Consider the following 19,931-nt stretch of genomic DNA (forward strand, 5'->3'; position numbering starts at 1 on the left):
AATATTCTGACACCACCTCCTGCCACTCAAGCCCATTTGTCAAAGCCATCTGAATGGCATTCTTAATCATACCATTGACTCCTTCCACAAAACCATTGGCACTTGGATTGTACAAAGCAGTGCGATTGTGTTCAATACCGTACTGCCCCAAAAGTTCCCTCATGAGTTTGGAGGTAAATTGAACACTGTGGTCAGTGACCAGATTGGCAGGTATCCCTTCCCTATCAAATACTTTTTTAAGGAAAGCTATGACCCGCTCCGTTGACACCCTGCAAAACGCTGCAACCTCCACCCATCTAGATGTATAATTCACAAGAACCAACAAAAACCTGGACTCTGGCTGCAAACATTCAAAGGGACCCATGATGTCCAAGGCTACCTTCGACCACACTTCCCTGGGAATGTCAACAGGATGAATGGGCTGAGGGCGAACCACTTTGCTCTTATCACTCATGGCACATGCATGAAACTCCTTCACTACCAACTCCACATCGCGATCCATAGAAGGCCACCAATACTCCTCCCTCAACCTTCTCTTGGTCAAGGATCGACCTAAATGCCCCTCATGGGCCAACGCGACAATCCTATCCCTCAAGCTGATAGGCAGAACCAATTCCGCGCCTCTAGACACACCCCAGGGACCAACAGCCAACTCGTCCAATACCTGGGCGTAACCCTTGCCCTCTGGTCTGTCTTTAACCACCGCCCAACCCTTGCTGAGCCCCTCCCTGACCCAACACAATTCAGTATCACTTTCACTTTCAATGGTCCAAAGCGACTTATCAATGGCGGGAATGACGCATGCAATTTGGAACTCCTCCTCTTCTCCCATTCCATCACCTCGAGATTTCCCCGGTTCTGAAGTTGGCAACCGCGATAAGCAATCAGCGACCATATTTTGTCTCCCAGGCACATACTCCATGGTGAAGTTATACTCCTGCACCTCCACAGATCTCTTTCCCCAGTTCCCCCTCCGGAGAAACTATGGTATAGGGCGAGCCCGAATCTACCAACATGTCTTTTGGATGGCCGTCCACCGAGACCCACAGACCTTTCTGTGAAGCCCCCTCCACATGTAAAATTACACCTTGCTCAGCCTTGACAAGGGACTCCGTCTCCTGGTCTGAAACACACCCATCCAACACCACACCATTGTATTTGCACATGCAGGCGTAACGCCCCTTACATTTACATTTTCTACACACCACATTAACAGCAGGACACTCCTTGGAACTAGTCAAATGGCTTAGCCAGCCGCATTTCCTGCAAGGTTCCTTGCCTTTAGGCAACCTCCCCCCTTGACTGTCACCTTTATCAAACTTCTTTTTGTTGTCCACACCGCTTCCTTTTCCACTTGGCAAAATAGCATGAACAACATCTCTTGAACCCTCTCTTTCGGTGACAATTTGTACACTCGCTCTGGAAGCTTCAATGACCCTGGCGATCTCGACCACCTTCTCCAATGGCGGGTCGCTTTCTATCCAAAGTCTTTCCCTAATCTTCTGGTTACTCATCTTCATCATTATCTGATCCCTAATGCACTCATCGATCCCCAAAAACGTACAAGTGGCCATCAAAGTCCGCAATGCTGTCACATAGGCGTCTATGGATTCGCCCGAACCTTGAGCTCTTGAGAATAATTTGTAACGCTCCAATACCACGTTTATCCTTCTGCCAAAGCGAACCTCTAGTTTCTTCAATGCAGTTTCATATGCACTCACAACTCTTTCCCCTTCACCACTACCAGGCACCGTCACATCCTCCCCTGGCAAGTGACGGAAGACTCGTAACCCTTCAGTATCTATGCAGTTCAGAAGCCCTGCTTCTTTTTCATCAGGGAATTTTGCATCTCCAGCAGCCCTTAAATATACCTTGAAGTCAATCCATTGGTCCCATGGGGCCGCTGGCTCACCCGGAGTTGGCAAAAATGCAGGGGGGGGTCTGGCCGCAGTGTGCAACATATCCTATGCACAGACACAAGGCCAGTCAAGCCGCAAAATGTTCTCTGGATACGTTGATTGCCCCAATAAGAGAATCTCCACAGATGAGTAACAAGTGAAGTCCCCCAGACAGCTCCCAAAAATAGTTCTGCTACTCGCACAATGCCTCCTCACCTGGTAACTGTCCCCAAGCAATGTGTATGCCGTCTCACACCAGAACCGCTGTCCAGTTAACACCCCTGGCAAAGCAAAGACAGTACCGTGAGGCAGGAAACGCCCCTTTGCGCCGCAAACGTGAGCAGGCTGTAAAGACTGGTAGGGGGTGGTTTGTACTTCTGCTCTCTATATGGTAGAGGGGAGGCACAGAGGACCCCAGCCTAGATTCTCTATTCGGTAGCTATGGTCGAGCAATCAAGGCATAGCTTCTCAGGAGGTGATGCAGGCAGGTTCTTAAGTACAGTGTAGCCCCCAAGCCCCCACAAAGGAATGTCCACACACTGTATTGGTTAGAACACAGTCTTTATATAATCAATATTCAAGGTTATGTACACTTATCATAATAACTCACTTTGTACTTCGGAAAATCAACAATGTCAAATATATACAATTCCAAAGTGGTACCACCCTTTGTATTAGATCTCATTAAAGTGCATCAAAAATACTGTAACAATGTCACACAGATCAATAGAGTGAAACCAGCAATAGAGAGAGGAGAGAAAATAAGATGGTTGAGCAATAGGCAGAATACTGGCACCTACCACTAGACACAGTTCTGTGTGGAGATCCCCCCACCTGGGCAACCTGTAAAATAAAGATATAGCACAAGCCCAGTCCATATATTGTTCTGCAAGTCTTATTCCCTCCTATAATGTTTTTACCTCCCCCAATGTACCTGGTGGAGTCGAGTTCTTCGAAGAGGCGTCGACAGATCTTTCTTGAGCGACCCCCTTTCAAGCGGGAGTCACGGATCGTCGAGAAGCGTCGAGGAACTCGGCGTTCGGCGGCGGGGAATCGACGGCCCTTCTTGAATGCCTTCCCTTTCAAGCGGGAGACACGGGGCGTCGAACGTCCGTCGAGGAACTTGGCGTTCGGCGTCGGGGAATCGACGGCCCTTCTTGAATGCCTTCCCTTTCAAGCGGGAGACACGGGGCGTCGAACGTCCGACAACAAACAGGGTAGAACGGCGTCGATTAGGCGGCAGCTTCGATCCAAGCGGTGTTCGTCGACGACAGAGCGTTGGCGTCCTGCAAGGCAGAGGCGTGCGGGGCACCTCGATGACAATTGTTCTGGACTGCAAAGATTGTGAAGACGGGGGCCCAGCAAGGGCGTCGAGTCGTTCGAGTCTTTGTGGTCTTCGGGTGGCGGGAAACCCACCGGCAGGTTTCTCGTCGGCGCGTTGGTCGTCCTCGACTTTCTCCGGCAGGATAAAGCGGTCGACGGTGCGGACGAGGGAGTCCTTCGATTCAAATGTTCTTAGGCAAGGAGCGGACGGCTCCGGTCGTCGGCGGCACGGCGTCAAGTGGTTCCCAAAACAACTTCGACGGGCCTCCAGCGGTTACACAGACCTGCCAACCCTGGTCGACGGCAATGGACTTCGACGGCGGCGATGTCCGGGTGCTTCACTTCGATCTCCTCGGCGGTCCCGTCTCGGGTCGGCAGCCTTTCGAGGGTCTGACTTCCAGAGCGCTTCGGCGAAGATGTAGCGGTGCTCGATGATCCCTTGGAGCACGGTAAGAGGGCGCCTTACCAGGTCCTCTCTCGGGTCAGTCCTCGACGAATTCGGCAGCTTTCAGATCGGTCGAAGCAAGTGCAACAGCAAGTCTTCTTCTTCCAGCTGGGCGTCGAGGATCAGCAGTTCCAGTTACTCTTAGAGTGGAGACTCAGCTTCTGAACGCTTCTGAACAATTACCAGTGGTGAGAGGTCCCCAGATATACTATTCTGTCTCTCATCCACACTGCTGGCACACACTCAGCAGCCAATCATACAGAAGGGCATTCATGCAGTCAGTCAGCCAATCAAGCACACAGTGCATTCAGGCCACACTCCTCCCTTTCAGACACTCACAACAAGGAATGTGGATTGGGACAAGTACCCAGCCATTCAACACTACACACTGCATTCAGGCCAGTTTCGGGCAGGGCTGTCTCAGTCTTTGTCTCTCATGCCAGAAACCAGACAACCACAACAAGGAGTGTATATTGGTCACACACTCCATTCACCCAGGTCCCGCCCACAGGAGGTACCCACAACATACAGTCACTGTGAAGGCTCCAATCAGTCTAGCTGGGCCTTCACAACAACACCATATATGGAACTTCCACCCAAAAGCCAGTCAGGGGAAGGGACAGAGTCAGGGCTTCCCAGGACTTTGGGAAAACAAGGTAACAGGCAATAGAAAGCAAGAAGCCACAGGGGCCATCTTGTTTCCTATCAGGAATCAACTGATCCCAATGGCAGGGCCTGGGTATCCCAAAATGGAGGACACCCAGAGCACCTGTCAAATTCAGCATGGAGCTGCCACCAGCCCATTCCCTGCTCTGTGGGCCACCCACAGGTGCCCAAAAACATACACTAGGGGCACAGGGTTGTACCCCTACCCATGGGTGCCATAAGGGTATCCCATGGGTCTGTTCACCAAACCAAAAGAGAGAGCTGCACTGCCAGGAGTCCCACATGGACTCCTGGGCAGAAAACACGACAGAACACACAATAAAAAGCAGTAAAGGACAAGGATTCAGAGGCCCTGTCCCTCTGATGCATTTCCAGCATCACACAGGCGTCGCACCTTGTCGTAGCGTATACGCTTTAGCCCCTCCTTCCAGCTGTGGACGTAGCGCACTTGGGTTGGTTCCTGATCTCCAACTGGGGCCCCGCCTCCGGACCTGACGTCAAAGGATCACAGAGGAGGCCGACCGCTGGCAAGACTCCTGATGCCTCTGGGATGTAGTCACAGCAACCGGTGTCTCTGCGTACCTGCGCCACTGCCCCACACATGCAGCCGCCCCCCTCCTGGGAGCAGCCGCGGTACGCATCGGCGACGCGGGGCACAGCGCTCAGCAGAAGCGGGCCTCCGTTCACTTGTGCACACTGCAACGGGTACCGCACCCGCGGCCTGAAATGCGGCCACCCCCTGCCTGGGGGCAGCGCCACAGCCCGAACTGGGTGGCGGAAAACCACAGGCCACCAGCGGCAACGGCAAACAGCCCCGGCACTCCTCAGCAGCAGCGCCTCCGATCACTTGTGCCCGCTGCGACGGGCACCGCAGCTGCGGCCTGAGACACGGCCACCCCCGCCCTGGGGCAGCTCCACAGCCTAAACTCGGCAGAAGAAGGTCAAAGACCGCCTGCGGCACTGGCAAACAGCTCCGGCCGCCTGCAGCACCGCCAAATACAGAAGGGGCAATGCCAGGCCGGGGGTCGATGCACCCCGCAGCTCCTGCTCCGCCGATCACCAACCAAGATGACAAACAGCTGTGCACGCGTGAGAAATGAAGGGGTCCAGACGTCTTCGTCGCCAATGAAGTAAACTGGAGACACGAGGTAAGAGTTTATTCGTTTATTCTGGAACCCAGAGCAGGCGATCCGCCACCGGGCAATCAAGCAACAACCAACTGGCCCGTGTGGAATTTTGACCCATGAACATGGAACAACATTCCACACGCGCCATAATACAGGGTACAACATCGTGTTATCCTTATTGAAACATGTCCAGAAAATCCCAGGGTTCCCTGCCATACACAAACTCAAATGGAGAACATCTGATGGAGGCTCATAGGGTCTTCCATTTGGCAGGCAGGACCCAGGGAATTGGATTGTCCCAATTATTTCTCTTTGACTTCCTCAGGAGGATCTTTAGGGTTTGATTGAACATTGGCCGAATACCTTTTTTTTAAATTGATTTTTTTATTGTATTTGGTTCAAGAAAGAGAATTAACATTTCATTAGAACCTTTACAATTATTAATCATAATACAGATTAAACATTCCCAGAAATGGAGAAAATAAATAATAAAAGAGAAAATGAATAAAAAGAAATCAATAACCATTAAGAAACAGTAACTTCGATAAAATAGGTTCATTCTCCCCACTTCTTAAAGCCCTCCTTGGGACAAATTCATCTTTTCCTCTATTCAAAGGTTGCTTTCCTATCAGCATAAAAATGCATTTGTCATTATCCATTTTTTCAATGCACAGCAGCACTATTCGCGTGATGTATTTTTCCTTAATATAAATGTCTATTACCCCTCTTCCCCACTTGCCCTAACCAGAGCATTTCTCATCTGAGCTAATTTAGCAGATTCAATTTTTCCAGTATATCGACAACTGTTGCGGTGAGCTGAATTTCATGGCCTGCAATCGTTCTTTCCCAAAGATTTTCTGAAATTAAACCCTCCTCCTTATGCCTGAATCTTCTTAATTTCGCTAACCTCGGGGACCAAGTCCCTTCACACTCCATAAGGCCGAATACCAAAAACTAACTGTAAATAATTGGTGGTACTTAGAAGTCATGAAAGTGCACAAATAAGATTGCACAAAACAGCTCTAAACTGGCTGAAGAATAGTAAGAAAGGAGATAGCTATGCAATAGCTATGACTTTGTAATAAAAAACATTTAATCACCAATATTATTTTAGTAGGTGATGTTTTCACATTCTTCATGCTGTATATGAGCACATGTGTTAGCATTAGCCCCACATTTCCTTTACCCTTGATCTCCTTTCTCCTTGATATCCTTATGCCTTGCCCTAAGGCTCGCAACCTCTGGGTCTTCATCAACAGCGACCTAAAACTGCATCACCTCAACTGTCATGGCATCTAGGATGAAACGCTTAAAAGTATGGGAAAACTGCTTACACTTTACTGGTCACTCCAATGATGGCCTAATTTCTTGTCTTTTCTTTGTCATCTCATCTTCTGTGTTAGCCTGCTTGTGGGCATACCACTCTACTCGCTTTCTCCTTTAAATAAAGTTCTGAACTTTGCTTCTCGTACCCACTACAACCTCCTCTGAACCTCCTCCGCTGCCACCCTGCAGGTTGGTTGTCCTTGTACTTAATTTCTCCTCCTTCTTCAAATCGATCCATGGACTCTTTGCCGCATCTAGATTTGTCAAACTTAACCTCTCCTTATCCCCTTTGCACTTTACACTTGTAAGCACTTCCCACGCTATTTGTCCTCTGACACCCTCGCGCTGCCAGCCTCCTTTTCATGACTTGCACCCTGTCTTCAACAGGAGCTGCCTACCCTCGTACATCAAGAACATTGCCACTGTTCTGTGTTTTAAATTATAGTTCAAACGACATCTCTTGAACCTGGAAGGGGATCCCCTGCCGGCATGCAACTTCACTACTTACCCGAGTCCCTGCGCATATCCCCCATTGCTTAACCTCTGCAAATTTCTCAAAGTAGTTGCTCCATACCCTGTTTATCTATATCGGCCTAGTTTCATGCCCGAGGACCTCCCCCAACCCCACTCCCAGTTAGAAGCATCCTTTTAGGTGATTGTGCCGTTCTGTTTCTGATTTGATTTGATTTGTTCATTAGATATACATATAGCAACAAGGCTTTGTATAACACCCAACTCAATTCATCTACATTAGTTATTACATCATATACATATAAAAATGTAAAAAGACACAAAACCTATTGAAGACATTTAAACATTTCAACCAGATGGATATAAAACCTTACAATAAAATATATTAGGTTTATGTCATTACCTTGCAAAAAAGCTGACCATAAGATAGGTATTTCATTCATCGTAATAGCATTATTATAGGCTTTAAAAAACTTCATTCGCAATGAGACAAGAGAGTCACATTCAGTTATCAGGTGGAAGACTGTCTCATTCACCAGATGACCACATAGCCGACAAAAAATATGTTGATAGTGCAATTGGTAATTCCAACCCTTAGATGATAAAACCACTGTAACATTAAATTTGATTAGAAGATAATGTCGAAAAATGTGGGGGCTAGGATACACTGTAATATAATGAGGAGGAGCGCTTCTAGATATTCTTTCAATACAGTAATCACGAGTGGACGACATATTCCCAATATGAAGCATATTTTCCATAACGGCAGCCTTACGTAACTTGGTCTTCAACCATTGCTTAATGTCCCCAGATACGCAAGTATTACTACCCTCATATAGCCATTTTGTGTGAGTCAACTTCAATAGACCTATTATGCCTATTGGTATCTTATCCTCTAGGCCTAAAACACATTGGGCTATATAAACATTCCAAATGCCTTTATATTAAATTCAAGATAGAAGTATTGAATACTAACACATTGGGGAATGCGAAATAATTGCCTTAGTAGTTTTGCTTCAATGGTAATGATACGTTTCTTAAATTTATGGCCCCAGATTGGAACTGCATAAGATAGCATGGCCACAATTTTAGCATTATAGATGGACAAAACAGCAGATGTACAATAGCCGTTATTGCGTCCGATAAATGCACTGAGTCCACTAACCGATATGCTACATTTCCTTTTTAAGTCAGCCCAATGTAGCTCCCATTTCATTTTATCATCAAAGATAAAGCCCACATATTTATAAGATTTTACTTGTTCAATTTTTTGGGAAGATAATGTCCAGGGGACTTTTTTGGGCCTACATTTCTGGGTAAATACCATGATTTTACTTTTGTCGATGTTAATTTTAAGACTATTGTCAGACGAATAGGTGACTAGAGCAACTAACATCAATTGTAATCCAGCAGGCGTATAATCTACAAGGATAAGATCGTCTGCATAGGCAAGCCAACCTATGGAGACATTCTTGATTTTGATAGGGTTAGCAGCATGGATTGCATATGCGTCGCACATACCGGATAAGTAAAGATTGAATAGGATGGCTGCAATCATGCATCCCTGCTTAACACCACAAAGCATTGTAATGGATTTGGAGAGTCTTCCCAATGCATTTAAGCGGACACAAACGGATGTGTCGTCATGAAGAAGCATCAACATACGAAGCAAGCCAGGAGGAATCCCCCATGCATCCAGTTTCCGCCACAGCCCATTCCTACACTGTATCGAATGCGGTGGAAAAGTCGATAAATGCACAATATACATCCAAATTTCGACGCTGCCATGCATGTTCAATTGCAGAGCTCAAAATAAGCTAATTGTGTGAAGTGCTCAATTTCTCCCTAGAGCCTATTTAATTCTGAGGAAGAATCTTATTATCAGATATCCATGTGTTCAATTCGTAGAGGAGAACTTTAGTGAACATTTTCGAAGTAGAGTCCAACATGGATAACATACGAAAATTAGATGGCATATCCCAGGCTCCCTTCTTATTTACTGTCAAGATATTACTAGATCTCCAAGAGGGCGGAAGAATTCCGTATTTGCCAATATGAGAAAAAATAATGTGTAGGGAAGCACCCCAAAGTGAAGGAACACTTTTAATAACCAGATTACAAATGCCATCAGGGCCGGCAGCACGTGAAGATTTCAATTTTTCAATGATGGCTATAATGTCAAGCACAGTTGCTGTACAAACCCATGTAACATCAGGAATCGGGAGGGCAACAGTTCTGGAATCAGCCTGACCAAGGGTAGATTTAATATGTGTCGCCCATGCGTCCTCACTGATACAATTTAGAGATAGATCACGTTTTTTGGTCTTCGAGAGCAATTGACATACTCCATTACCATCGCCAGACAGAGCAAGTCAGGCAAGTTTCTGCCAGAGATATAGCTCAAGTTCTTTTTTATGGGTTTTTAACCAAGATCTATAATCACGTTTAAGAATCCTAATCTGAGCTGCAATAATAGACCCTGGGAGCATATCATTCTGTGTGTCAATTATAAGTTTGATTGCATGACGCAGATCTCTTAGCTCTTTGGATCATTTTATCATTACCAGTTCTTGGAGGCAATGGCAAGTTAACTCTTTCTTGAACTGATTTATAAAATTGTTGGGCCTTACCTTGGATATCTATCATAATAGATGAGAAGTTATTAATCATTTCGTCATTATATTTAGAATCAGATGATCAAGAATGGATGAATTCCGGTAGATGTTATGCTTTTTCCTCAGAATTTAAGACATAACTGTCCATTCAGATCATATACCAAAGGAAGGCTATCTGCACGCTTAGTATCAATGAGGAGGCATAGAGGCAGATGGTCGCTCTCATCACGGCTAACTATAATGTGCAGCTAATAGCCGAATCTACAGGTGATCTTATATCTGAAATTTCAAACGAGCTTGGCTGTGGAAGCTCCAAATTAATAAATGATGTACTAGGTGGGTCGCTAGCATTATCTGTTAAGCAAACATCTGTTGTATCTACCGTAACAGATTACCCCAAAGCAATATCTAAAGCAATAACTGCCATTGTGGAGAATGCTGTAGACTATGACCATCTCTCTTCTAGCATGCTTGGACCTACCAATAGCATAGTCCACTCCAGCCATGTTGCACATAGCGCTTGAGTTGGTTCGCCTACTGTGCCCCTGGTCTCCCCCATGCAGCAACCCATTGATTTACCTCACTCTCCGTTAGAGATGGAATTAGAATATCTTGGCCAAACCCTTGATTGGACGATTGGTGAGCCCATTAATACCCCTTTATATTTTACCCCCACCTCCCCTGCCCCTAAAATTGCTTTAACCACTAACTCAAAAATTCCCTTCTCCGAACAGTCTGATCAGTTGATGGTGAATGCAGCTAGTCTACACACCACTGAGCCCAGTGTCCCATTGATCTTTATGTTCAACTCTTCCACCAAAAAACGCCACCTTTCTTACGTGGTGTTATCACTGATCCAGGTCCAACGATTGAAGATGGCGATAATGACCAGAGCATGACATCTGATGACAAATTTGACGCTCTTGAAAATCTTCTGTCTAATTTGTTAGCCAAATGTACGCTACTTGAATCTAAAATAGATATTCAATCATTGTTGATTCACACTAGTCTTGGGAGAAAATTTGATGGTCGCTGTAATATAAAGCTTTCATCTCCTTTATATCGGCCTCGTTTCATGCCAGAGGACCTCCCCCTACCCCAATCCCAGTTATAAGCATCCTTTTAGAAGATTGTACGGTTCTGTTTTGCTGCTGGTAGAAGCACTAGTCCCCCAAGTCCATTAAATAGGAACTCAAAAATATATGCTTCTAATACTCGCCTCTGCTTGCCTGCGAATCCTGCTGACCCATCTTTTTATATTCAGTAATACAGTAATGTTGAGCTGTTTGTAGAAATGAAATCGCAATACTGACACATCTCTATTTTGTTTACTGATTTGGGTACTTTGATTTACGATAATTAGTTTAACCTAATGATCAATGATGATCCTAATGATGACTGCACTTATTTTCTTTCCACAGGTTGCTAGAAGATCGAGTCAAGGATATATCTGTGCTCTGCGTGCCACTCATTACGATGACCGATGTCACCCCACTGCTTGAGAGCCTCTTGACCTATCACGGCTACGAGTTAAGGGAGATTCTAAGCGTCCACTTTCTCGAAGCAGTTAATGAAGCATTCATTCAGTAAGTGAAGTAAAGTGCTCCGCCTGTGATTTTTGCTCTTCTGTTATCGTAGATGCATATCGCGAAAAACGATGTAAAAAATATACAGAAGATAGAAGCATGTCCATCACAGGCACCAGCTGAAGGAATTCCATCCACTCTAAAAACCTCGGGTTCACCTTTGACTCCACACTCTCCTTCTCTCCTCACATCTCTGTCTCTAAGAAGTCAGACTACCATCTGCACCTCCTCAGAGGTATTCTTCCTTTCCTATCCTTCCCCCAGAAGCTCACCGTCTCCAGAGCCCTGGTTCTCTCTAGGCTGGACTATTGCAACAGCCTCTATCTAAATCTGCCTGCCTCTACTCTCCGCCCTCTGCACCTTATCCAGAAAAGGACTGTGAGACTTGTCCTTGGCCTCAAGCCCAGGGATCGTATCTCTCCAGGACTGAAATCTCTGCACTGGCTCCCAGTGGCTGCAAGGATTAAGTTCAAAACCCTCTGCATTGACCACAAGGCCTTCTGGGGCCTGGGGCCGCAATACCTTCAACTCTCTCTTCTCAAATATCTTCCCTCTCGAGCTCTTCGCTCATCCGCCTCCAACCGCCTCAGGGTCAGCCGCTTCTCCAAGCAACAAGTTGGTGGTAGATCTCTGGCCTCCCTCTGGAACAGCCTTCATGCCTCCCTGAAACTTGAGGAGAACCATCTCTGGTTCCGGAAGCACCTCAAAACCTTCCTCTTTGCTTCTGCTTTCTCTCCCCCTCTGAATTCCGGGCTAAAACTGCACTGGCTACATGGCCACCCTTTATGACCTTGGGCCCAGGCCCAGCCATTTGCACACCTGCACTGTCTCCCTGGCAACCCCGCACCTGGGGACTGTATTCTGTATCCCTACAGTCCCCCACCAGCACTTATGTCTTCTCTTACCACGCACTTGCCACCATCATGCCGTTTATTTATCTTATTAATTCTATCCCATGTATTGCACTTTCCCCTCTCCCATGTACTGCACTTTCCCCTCTCCCTTCCCCCTCGCACTTTTCCCTTTCCCCCTTCCCATGCACTTGCACGATCTGAATGACACTTGGCCTAATAAGATTGTTGTCTGTCTTCCCTCTGTTCCCCCTCCCTTGCCTCGTCGCGCCTCGGAACACTTTTGTATAGGCGCGTTATAAATGCCATATCGTATCATATATCATTTGATTCTGTTGTGGATTGATTACACATTAACATTAACATTTTGATGCAATAAGGGCTTAAAAGCAAGCATTGCAACGCCAATATGTGTGACCTTTGTAAAGTGCAGTAGATTACTTTGTTTGCAGTCATGGCCAGGTATTGTCCAGATACCCATAGCATTTAGCAGGTATTGCCATCATTTGACCACTGACACTATATGTCATCTATTCGCATTGAACGCCCAACTACTCACATCATACAGTAGGCAAGGGATTCCAATCAAATGGCACATACTTGTATCATATACCTGATGTTGCTATCAGACGCCCAGCTACCCGCATCATATGCCCGGTATTCCTCGCAAGTGGTTTTCAAAAAAGGTAGTGGGCGTCCTTCTCCAGAACGAGCATGGCATGATAACCTGTTCTGAGATGAGTGTTTGCAGCTCTTGCTTTTTGCTCACTGTACCTTTCAGAGATCGGAAATATCCATTTGCACATCAGTCTTTGTCCCGCCCACATGGGCAGTCCAGCACCGAAATGCTACGGCAATTCCCTTCTGAACAAGAGTACCAACAGCAACCCCATACACGTGTTTCAGCCTTGTTGGGCCACATCAGTGAGGTGGGGCTGTGCCTCTCTGAGGACAGTGAGCAGGGAGTCCACGTCTGGGTTCCTTGCAAGTGGCCAGGTACTCGCACTATAATGTATATTGTAGGTAGTGATATCAAATGCGAGGTACTCAGTAAATACGCCAGTTAATTTGAACAAATGCTGTGTGCATATGTTATATGCAAGTATTGCCTTCAAATGCCCCAGTACCTTCATCATATGCTGGCTATTCCCTTCAAATGCACAGGCAGTGGCATCACATGGCTGGTATTGCCAGGTATTCCCCTCATATGCTACAATCAAACGGCAGGTATTATTATCATATGACTGGTACATCGGGCATACTGCAGATGCTTTCACCGAAAGGCAGATATTTCCGTCAAGTGCGAAGGCACTAACATATGCCCGGTACACCCTGGGCAAGGAACAAGGAAGCCCGTTCTTTGCCATCCGCCTAGTCCCCAGTCACAAAAACGTCTACTCGAGACTCCCAGTCCCATACTAGAGGCTCTTTAGAACGGGACCTTATGGGATTGGTCAAGTCTTGCCCTCTCAAACATCAGTGTATAAAGGCATCCACCAAAGGGCAGTTGGCAAAGGGTAACACCGGTGTGCCCGTTCTCTGGCTGGCAATCCCCTCCACCAGGTTCAGCCCCATGCTCTTCTAATATGGTTGCCGCTGGTCTAGGAAGCTCCAGTGAAAAGGAAGTACCGTACTCTGACCCACCCTGGGCAATCTGACCCCATGTTATGTACGCTTCTGCTCCCTTAATGTATTGGGAGACAGGCCCACCCCCACGCACTTTATTCTGAAGCATCTATCATGGCATACTGTTTTGTACTACCCACGTTCCTAACTTGTACACTTACCTCACCCCCCCCCCCCCCACCCCTGGATTCCCCCTGATATTTTAACAACATGTTTAAGGGACACTTTGTGAGCTTATGTTTGCCTCTATTGAAGAATAACCTCCTTCATCTGCATATAGTGTCTGCTGTCACCAGTGCTCTCTGAAAATGTGTCCTGCTGTCACCCTTGATTTACAGTTGACCCATTAATTATCCAAAACGTGTTCTTTTTGTTCTCTGGTTTTCACCACAAAATGTACTGTTGACCCCATGATTTTATGCCAAACAGAGCACCAACTTCACTGTTTGGTTCCTCATTATTTTTCACAAAAAGTGTACATTTGACCTTTGAATCCGCCAAAAATCATATCCACCCCCCCCCCCCCGAGTAGTTTTCAACAGCTGGTGTATCGTTGACCCTGCTGATTTCCCAACAAACAAGCAACAGTTTTGGCTTGTCTATGAGTATTAGGCATTTTCCAGGCAATGCGTTATATGTCCAGGTATTCACACCATTTTGCAGCTGCTGCTATTGATGGACAATCAATAAAACCATGGCAGTTCCTGACAAATGCATATGCCATACTGTAACAAAACGTGTCCCAATACTCAAAATTTCCAAAAGCACCAATTTCAGTGCCATTCATTCAAATATACACATGAATTAAAGTTTATTTCGGTGAGCAAAGCAAACCATAAAAAGACAGCAATAATCAATCAACGACAATATTACAAACAATAAAAAATAAATAAAATGAGTGGCATAAGCTTAAAACCCCCTAAAAACACCACCATGGGCAAATTTAAACAGACCTTAGTAAAACATTTCTCAAAGAGAGGGCACACTTTATAAACATTAAGGCGCCCCACCACACCTGGACTGAGTCCGCCCATAACAGATGATAAAAGGCCTTGTTCTAACATCAAAAACCTTGGCCCTGCAAAACTCTTTTCAATGTATGCTTTCTTATTAACGAGAATGTGGGACAAAACAAAAACAAATGCGCTAAGTGTTCCTTCGGCACATCACAAAATAGACATGATTGATCCACCACCCCCTTGGACCAAAACGCCACCACTGCTCTCACGTGAATACAATTGAAACAGGCCCTGGTAACAAAAATTCCCTGTGAGGGATTCTGAGCCCAAGTCTTCTGGAGACCAGAGGCCCTAATCATCAAATGTTTCCTATTTGTTGCCCTCGTGGTCTCCGGAGACTCTCTTCACTCTAATAAACTAGAGTATACTGGTTTTCACAATTTTTACAACTTTAACTGGTATAAGGTCTGTCGGATAAAAAACTGGGCCACTCCCGTATCCACCAACACAGCCTTTATATACCTAAGCCATGGGATCCTCAGGTAGTGGTCTCTTGTGATCAGATAACTGATTAGCTCCTGGGTCAAAAATGCCTTTCTATTCCCACAAACACTAAGCCAGTGACTTACAGGCTGAGAAACAACAAGGTCACCCAGAAACCAACAGCCCAGTTCTTGGTGGACTGCAAAGTTGGCGGTTGAGCTAGGTAACCCCAATATGCTATTTAAAGGAATGGTTCGGTAAAACATTTTTATTGGCCCTACGGGTCGGCCATGTGTTTTTAAGCCTAAGTCGCTCGATTTTAGAAAAATTTCCTATGTACCTTACCCAAGTTTTCGTCCATTAAACACACGTGAAAACAGGCAGTAGGGTGCCGCCATTTTGTGATAATCCTATCACTTGCCGCATCGCCCTGGCTGACTTGCTTTTGCGGCACTAAATCATATCCCCCGCCCCTGAGCCTGACATTATCAAAACATTCATATTCCTCGCCTCGCTCCGTGACGTTACTGTGCTGCGTAGGCAAACACGCCCAGTCGTCTTCTACGCGACTTCACACAGAACCCGGAAACCAACACAGATCAACTCACAACACAGCGTGCCACAATTCGGAATATGAAACTGTACTTTCAAATCAAACAGCAACATGGTACATATGGCAAAGTACATTTATTTAACATTAAATGTTTATCGAATAAACTAGCTTGGCGCGTTCTGAGGCCCCCAATTTTGTCCTTGTTGTCCGCTAGCTTTACAGTCCTAGAGAACCATAACTATGGAGACGTTGACTTTTTGGGGGAATGTCAGGGAAAGTATAACGTACCCGAGGAGTTGAGTTGAAAGTGAGATTTATTGTTTGTTTTATCATTTGTAATATGCAAGCCTCCCCTCGGTTAACAGTGCGCAGCATTTACATGAGATTGCGAAACTTAGTTACAGCAACATAAATATATACATACACATATTGACAAGGTCAGCAATATGAGGTGAATAGAGAGAGAAGTCAAAGATGACACCCAGGTTGTTCCCCACCCAGGATGGTGAAGGGAGGGGTTAGCATACTTTGTATGTACACTGTACAATAACATTTATTTACAAAAAGACAATCATATTATAATTATTTAAACCGGGATTTGTACTTCACAACCAGCTCTGCTTTGGGTGGACATGGCACAGTGGCAATGTTTGGTGGCAATGCATCAGTGCTCTGCACAGAAATGTTCAAAATTCCATATCTGTGCTTCTCGAGTACAGCAACAATAAGGCTTTTTACAAAGTCGAACTCCCTTTCCTCATAGACTGGTTTGATCACCCATTGCTTAATTATTTTAGAAAACACCTTAGTGTAGCGAGGCATCCTTACATTACTCGTAGTGCTAGATTGTTCACGGCAGAGATTCTCGTTATGGGCCAAGACCGCAAGTAGAGTCCTATGTTTCAAGCCCTGTATGCTGAAATGCAAGCGCTTTGGCCTGTACTTTAGGCACATATTGTGGAACACCTCCAAACCTCCTGTGTGACAGAATTCTGTCAGTCCCCTCAAATCTCTTGATAGAGTTTTATCAAAAACAATCTTCTTAATGGCTTTGTGTGTCGGTGAAGATGGAATCAACCACTTCTTCTTCCTTGCCTCCTATGGGGACAAAGGGCCATGCTCACATTTGTGGAAATGTAGGTTTTCTGACCAGCGGTGAACGTTGGTACAGTGCTGCATCAGTGACCGCCATTTTTCAAGTAGTATTTCCACTGACCCTTCACAAGTTTTGGAGCTCCACCAAAGATGGTTGGTGATAGACTGGGACCACTGTGAAATACTTTCCAAACCTTTTTTTTCCCCTGCAGCCGAGATTTTTTTATTGATTGATTTAGCAAGATGCCATACATCAAATTGATGTTTAATATGTGGGAACTGCTCTCTTTGTCTTGGCAATTGAAACATGTCTGTCCGTGGCTATGAGGTCGATGTGCATTCCCCTCGATTGTAGATATTCCACTGATTTTATAAATCCTAATTTCTCCATGGCCACCTGCGCGACCACCAAACTCACAATTTTCTTACTATCCATGTCCTGAAAGTGATAGGTGCAGTACTTGGCAGAAAATCCAGGGCTGTCGCACTGTCCATCGCCGGCTAGCCTGAATCGTTTCCCTTCGAATGTACTTGCTAGAGATAATTGTTCAATTTTCCAAGCATCACTAATGGCCAGAAACAGATAATCATGTTGGTATTTGTAGTACTACTGAAATGAAATGAAGTCCCACAAACTGAAAGAAAGACTCTAACTTTCTAAAACTGGACCCACTAAAAAGTGATGCAGCTGCACACAGTAGATTGCCTGCTGGCAGCTTCCCCAGCATCGGTTGTGCAGACCATGAGAACGTATGATTTAATCTACAGGCGGCATGTATTTTGAAGTCACTGCCTTGTTTTTGACGAGTCACATGAATCAATGGCCTCCGACATACTTTCCCTCTGACGGAATGCCCACATTTCAGCATACTTATAATATCCATCAAACAACTGTTGAATACTATGTATTTGCCCTCTTTCATTAGACTGTCATCCGGTGTCATACTTGTTTCGGACTGCATCGTTGAGGACATATCAGCAGCATTGAAAGAAATATCGCTGATATAAGGTTCTGATGCGTCGGTGAATGCTGCTGCTGGTTCATTCTGTCATTTCAACATCTGTTACTTCAACATTGATGGGAGAACACAACATTGTCGACAGCTTTTTGGGTGGCATTTTTTTGGCGGGTGTAGATTGTGTGAATTGATCTGCGACTACTATCTTCAATACATTAGTATCATCTTCTTGTGGTGTTGCAGTCGCACTGTAGCAATGGTCCATTACAACTTTACTGGATTCTCCGGACACATTCATTTTATGTTCTGGCCATTGGACATGATCATCTCTAGTCTCAACACTCGGCGTCTGAATTAATAGTTCCTCAATAGTGTAAATGGTCTGGCAAGCAACATCTCTCATTCGCTTCACTGTCTGTGTATGTATAGTTCGTACACCCACAGGTAACTAGAGGACAGATTGGAAAAGGGATGTTCAGTTTAAACACAAGATAAAGTATAGTACAATTTACTGGAAAAAACATAAAATAGTCCCCAGCACAAAGAAAGTCTAAAGTTATGAACTGTTTGTAACTAACCTTATTTTTGTTTCTTTTCTTTGCAACTTTCTTGACTCGACCTTCAACATCTGCACGCTGTAGCTCCGATTCGTTTCCGCATCTCTTCCCTTCCTCTTGCTCTGCAACAACTATATTTTCTGTATCCGCATAGACAGCACGGAATGAGGCTCCATCGACTCCCTGAAACATAGTACTTTCATTACTATGTATCACAATATTGATAACATAAAACACACGCGAGGACGAACACACAGGTACATCTCAATAGCTCAACACAAATTAAACATTGTGTAGAACAATCAAACGACAAGTATTCGAGCTCTGAAGACCTAGTTCCATGGAACTGTCAGTATCCATACCTCTGGCTCTGCATGGACTGCCAGGAATGATTGTATTGGAGAGGAGGCATCAGCAACTCCCTGAAACACAGTACTTGCGTTAGTATGGTTTTCAATATTGTAAACATCACACACACTTGGGGTCGACGGCACAGGTACATATAAAGAGATAACCACAAATGATGCATTGTCTAAAAGAATCAAGGAATATTTAAATATGATCAGATTTAATCGACTTATTTCTCCGATTTCTTTACATCTGCATCATCTAAATGGGATGTTGTGATTGTAGTGGAAGCTCTATCGTCTCCCTGAAACACAGTACTTGCGTTAATAGGGAAGAAAGTATAGCAAATGGAATCACGTTATATGATCACGCTCGATGGAGCTGTCAGTATCCATACCTTGTGCTGCTGAAGAATATCTATGGATGTTGTAAATGTGGTGCTCACTTCCGAAAGCTGTTGCGACGATTCGTATCCGCATGTTCCCACTTCCACTTCCCCTGGAATTACTTGAATGTCAGGCTCTGAATCAAGTGCGTGGGTTGACGCTTCAACAACTGCCTGAAACATAGTATTTGCATTAGTAAGGATTACAATATTGAAAACACAACACACGCTTGGTGTCGACCGCACAGGTACATATCAATGGCTAACCACGAATGAAACATGGTGTAGAACAATCAAACGACAAGTGTTCCAGTCCTGATGATCACGGTCGATGGAGCTGTCAGTATCCATACCTCGTGCTGCTAAAGAACATCTAGGGCTGTTGTCAATGTGGTGGACACCTCAGCATCTCCCTGAAAGACAGTACTTGCATTAGTATGGATAACACTAATTATAACTGAAAACAAACACCAGGGGACGACAACTAAGGTCTATATCAATTGGAAAGCACTAACCAAACAATTGGTAAAATAGGCACACGATACATAAAAACTATTACTTGACATGCATAAAACAAGTCTGTAGCGGAATACCCAAGTATGATTACCTGATAAGCGCTAGAAATGGTTGATAACTGCGGGCACGTCACGGATGTAGA

At 45.2% G+C, this 19,931-nt stretch overlaps 1 protein-coding gene across 4 annotated transcripts in view; it reads left to right on the forward strand.

Moving 5' to 3' along the window:
• FANCC (FA complementation group C) overlaps positions 1-19,931 on the forward strand; it is a 2,294,314-nt gene that overhangs the window by 1,218,334 nt on the left and 1,056,049 nt on the right. For all 4 annotated transcript variants that reach the window (XM_069625705.1, XM_069625706.1, XM_069625707.1 and 1 more), the window contains one exon: positions 11,293-11,457. In XM_069625705.1, coding sequence (XP_069481806.1) covers positions 11,293-11,457 — 165 coding nt within the window. The remainder of the gene's footprint in view (positions 1-11,292; positions 11,458-19,931) is intronic.

This window comes from Ambystoma mexicanum, chromosome 6p (genome assembly GCF_040938575.1).
Source record: "Ambystoma mexicanum isolate Mex_15411 chromosome 6p, UKY_AmexF1_1, whole genome shotgun sequence".
Taxonomy (NCBI): Eukaryota; Metazoa; Chordata; class Amphibia; order Caudata; family Ambystomatidae; genus Ambystoma; species Ambystoma mexicanum.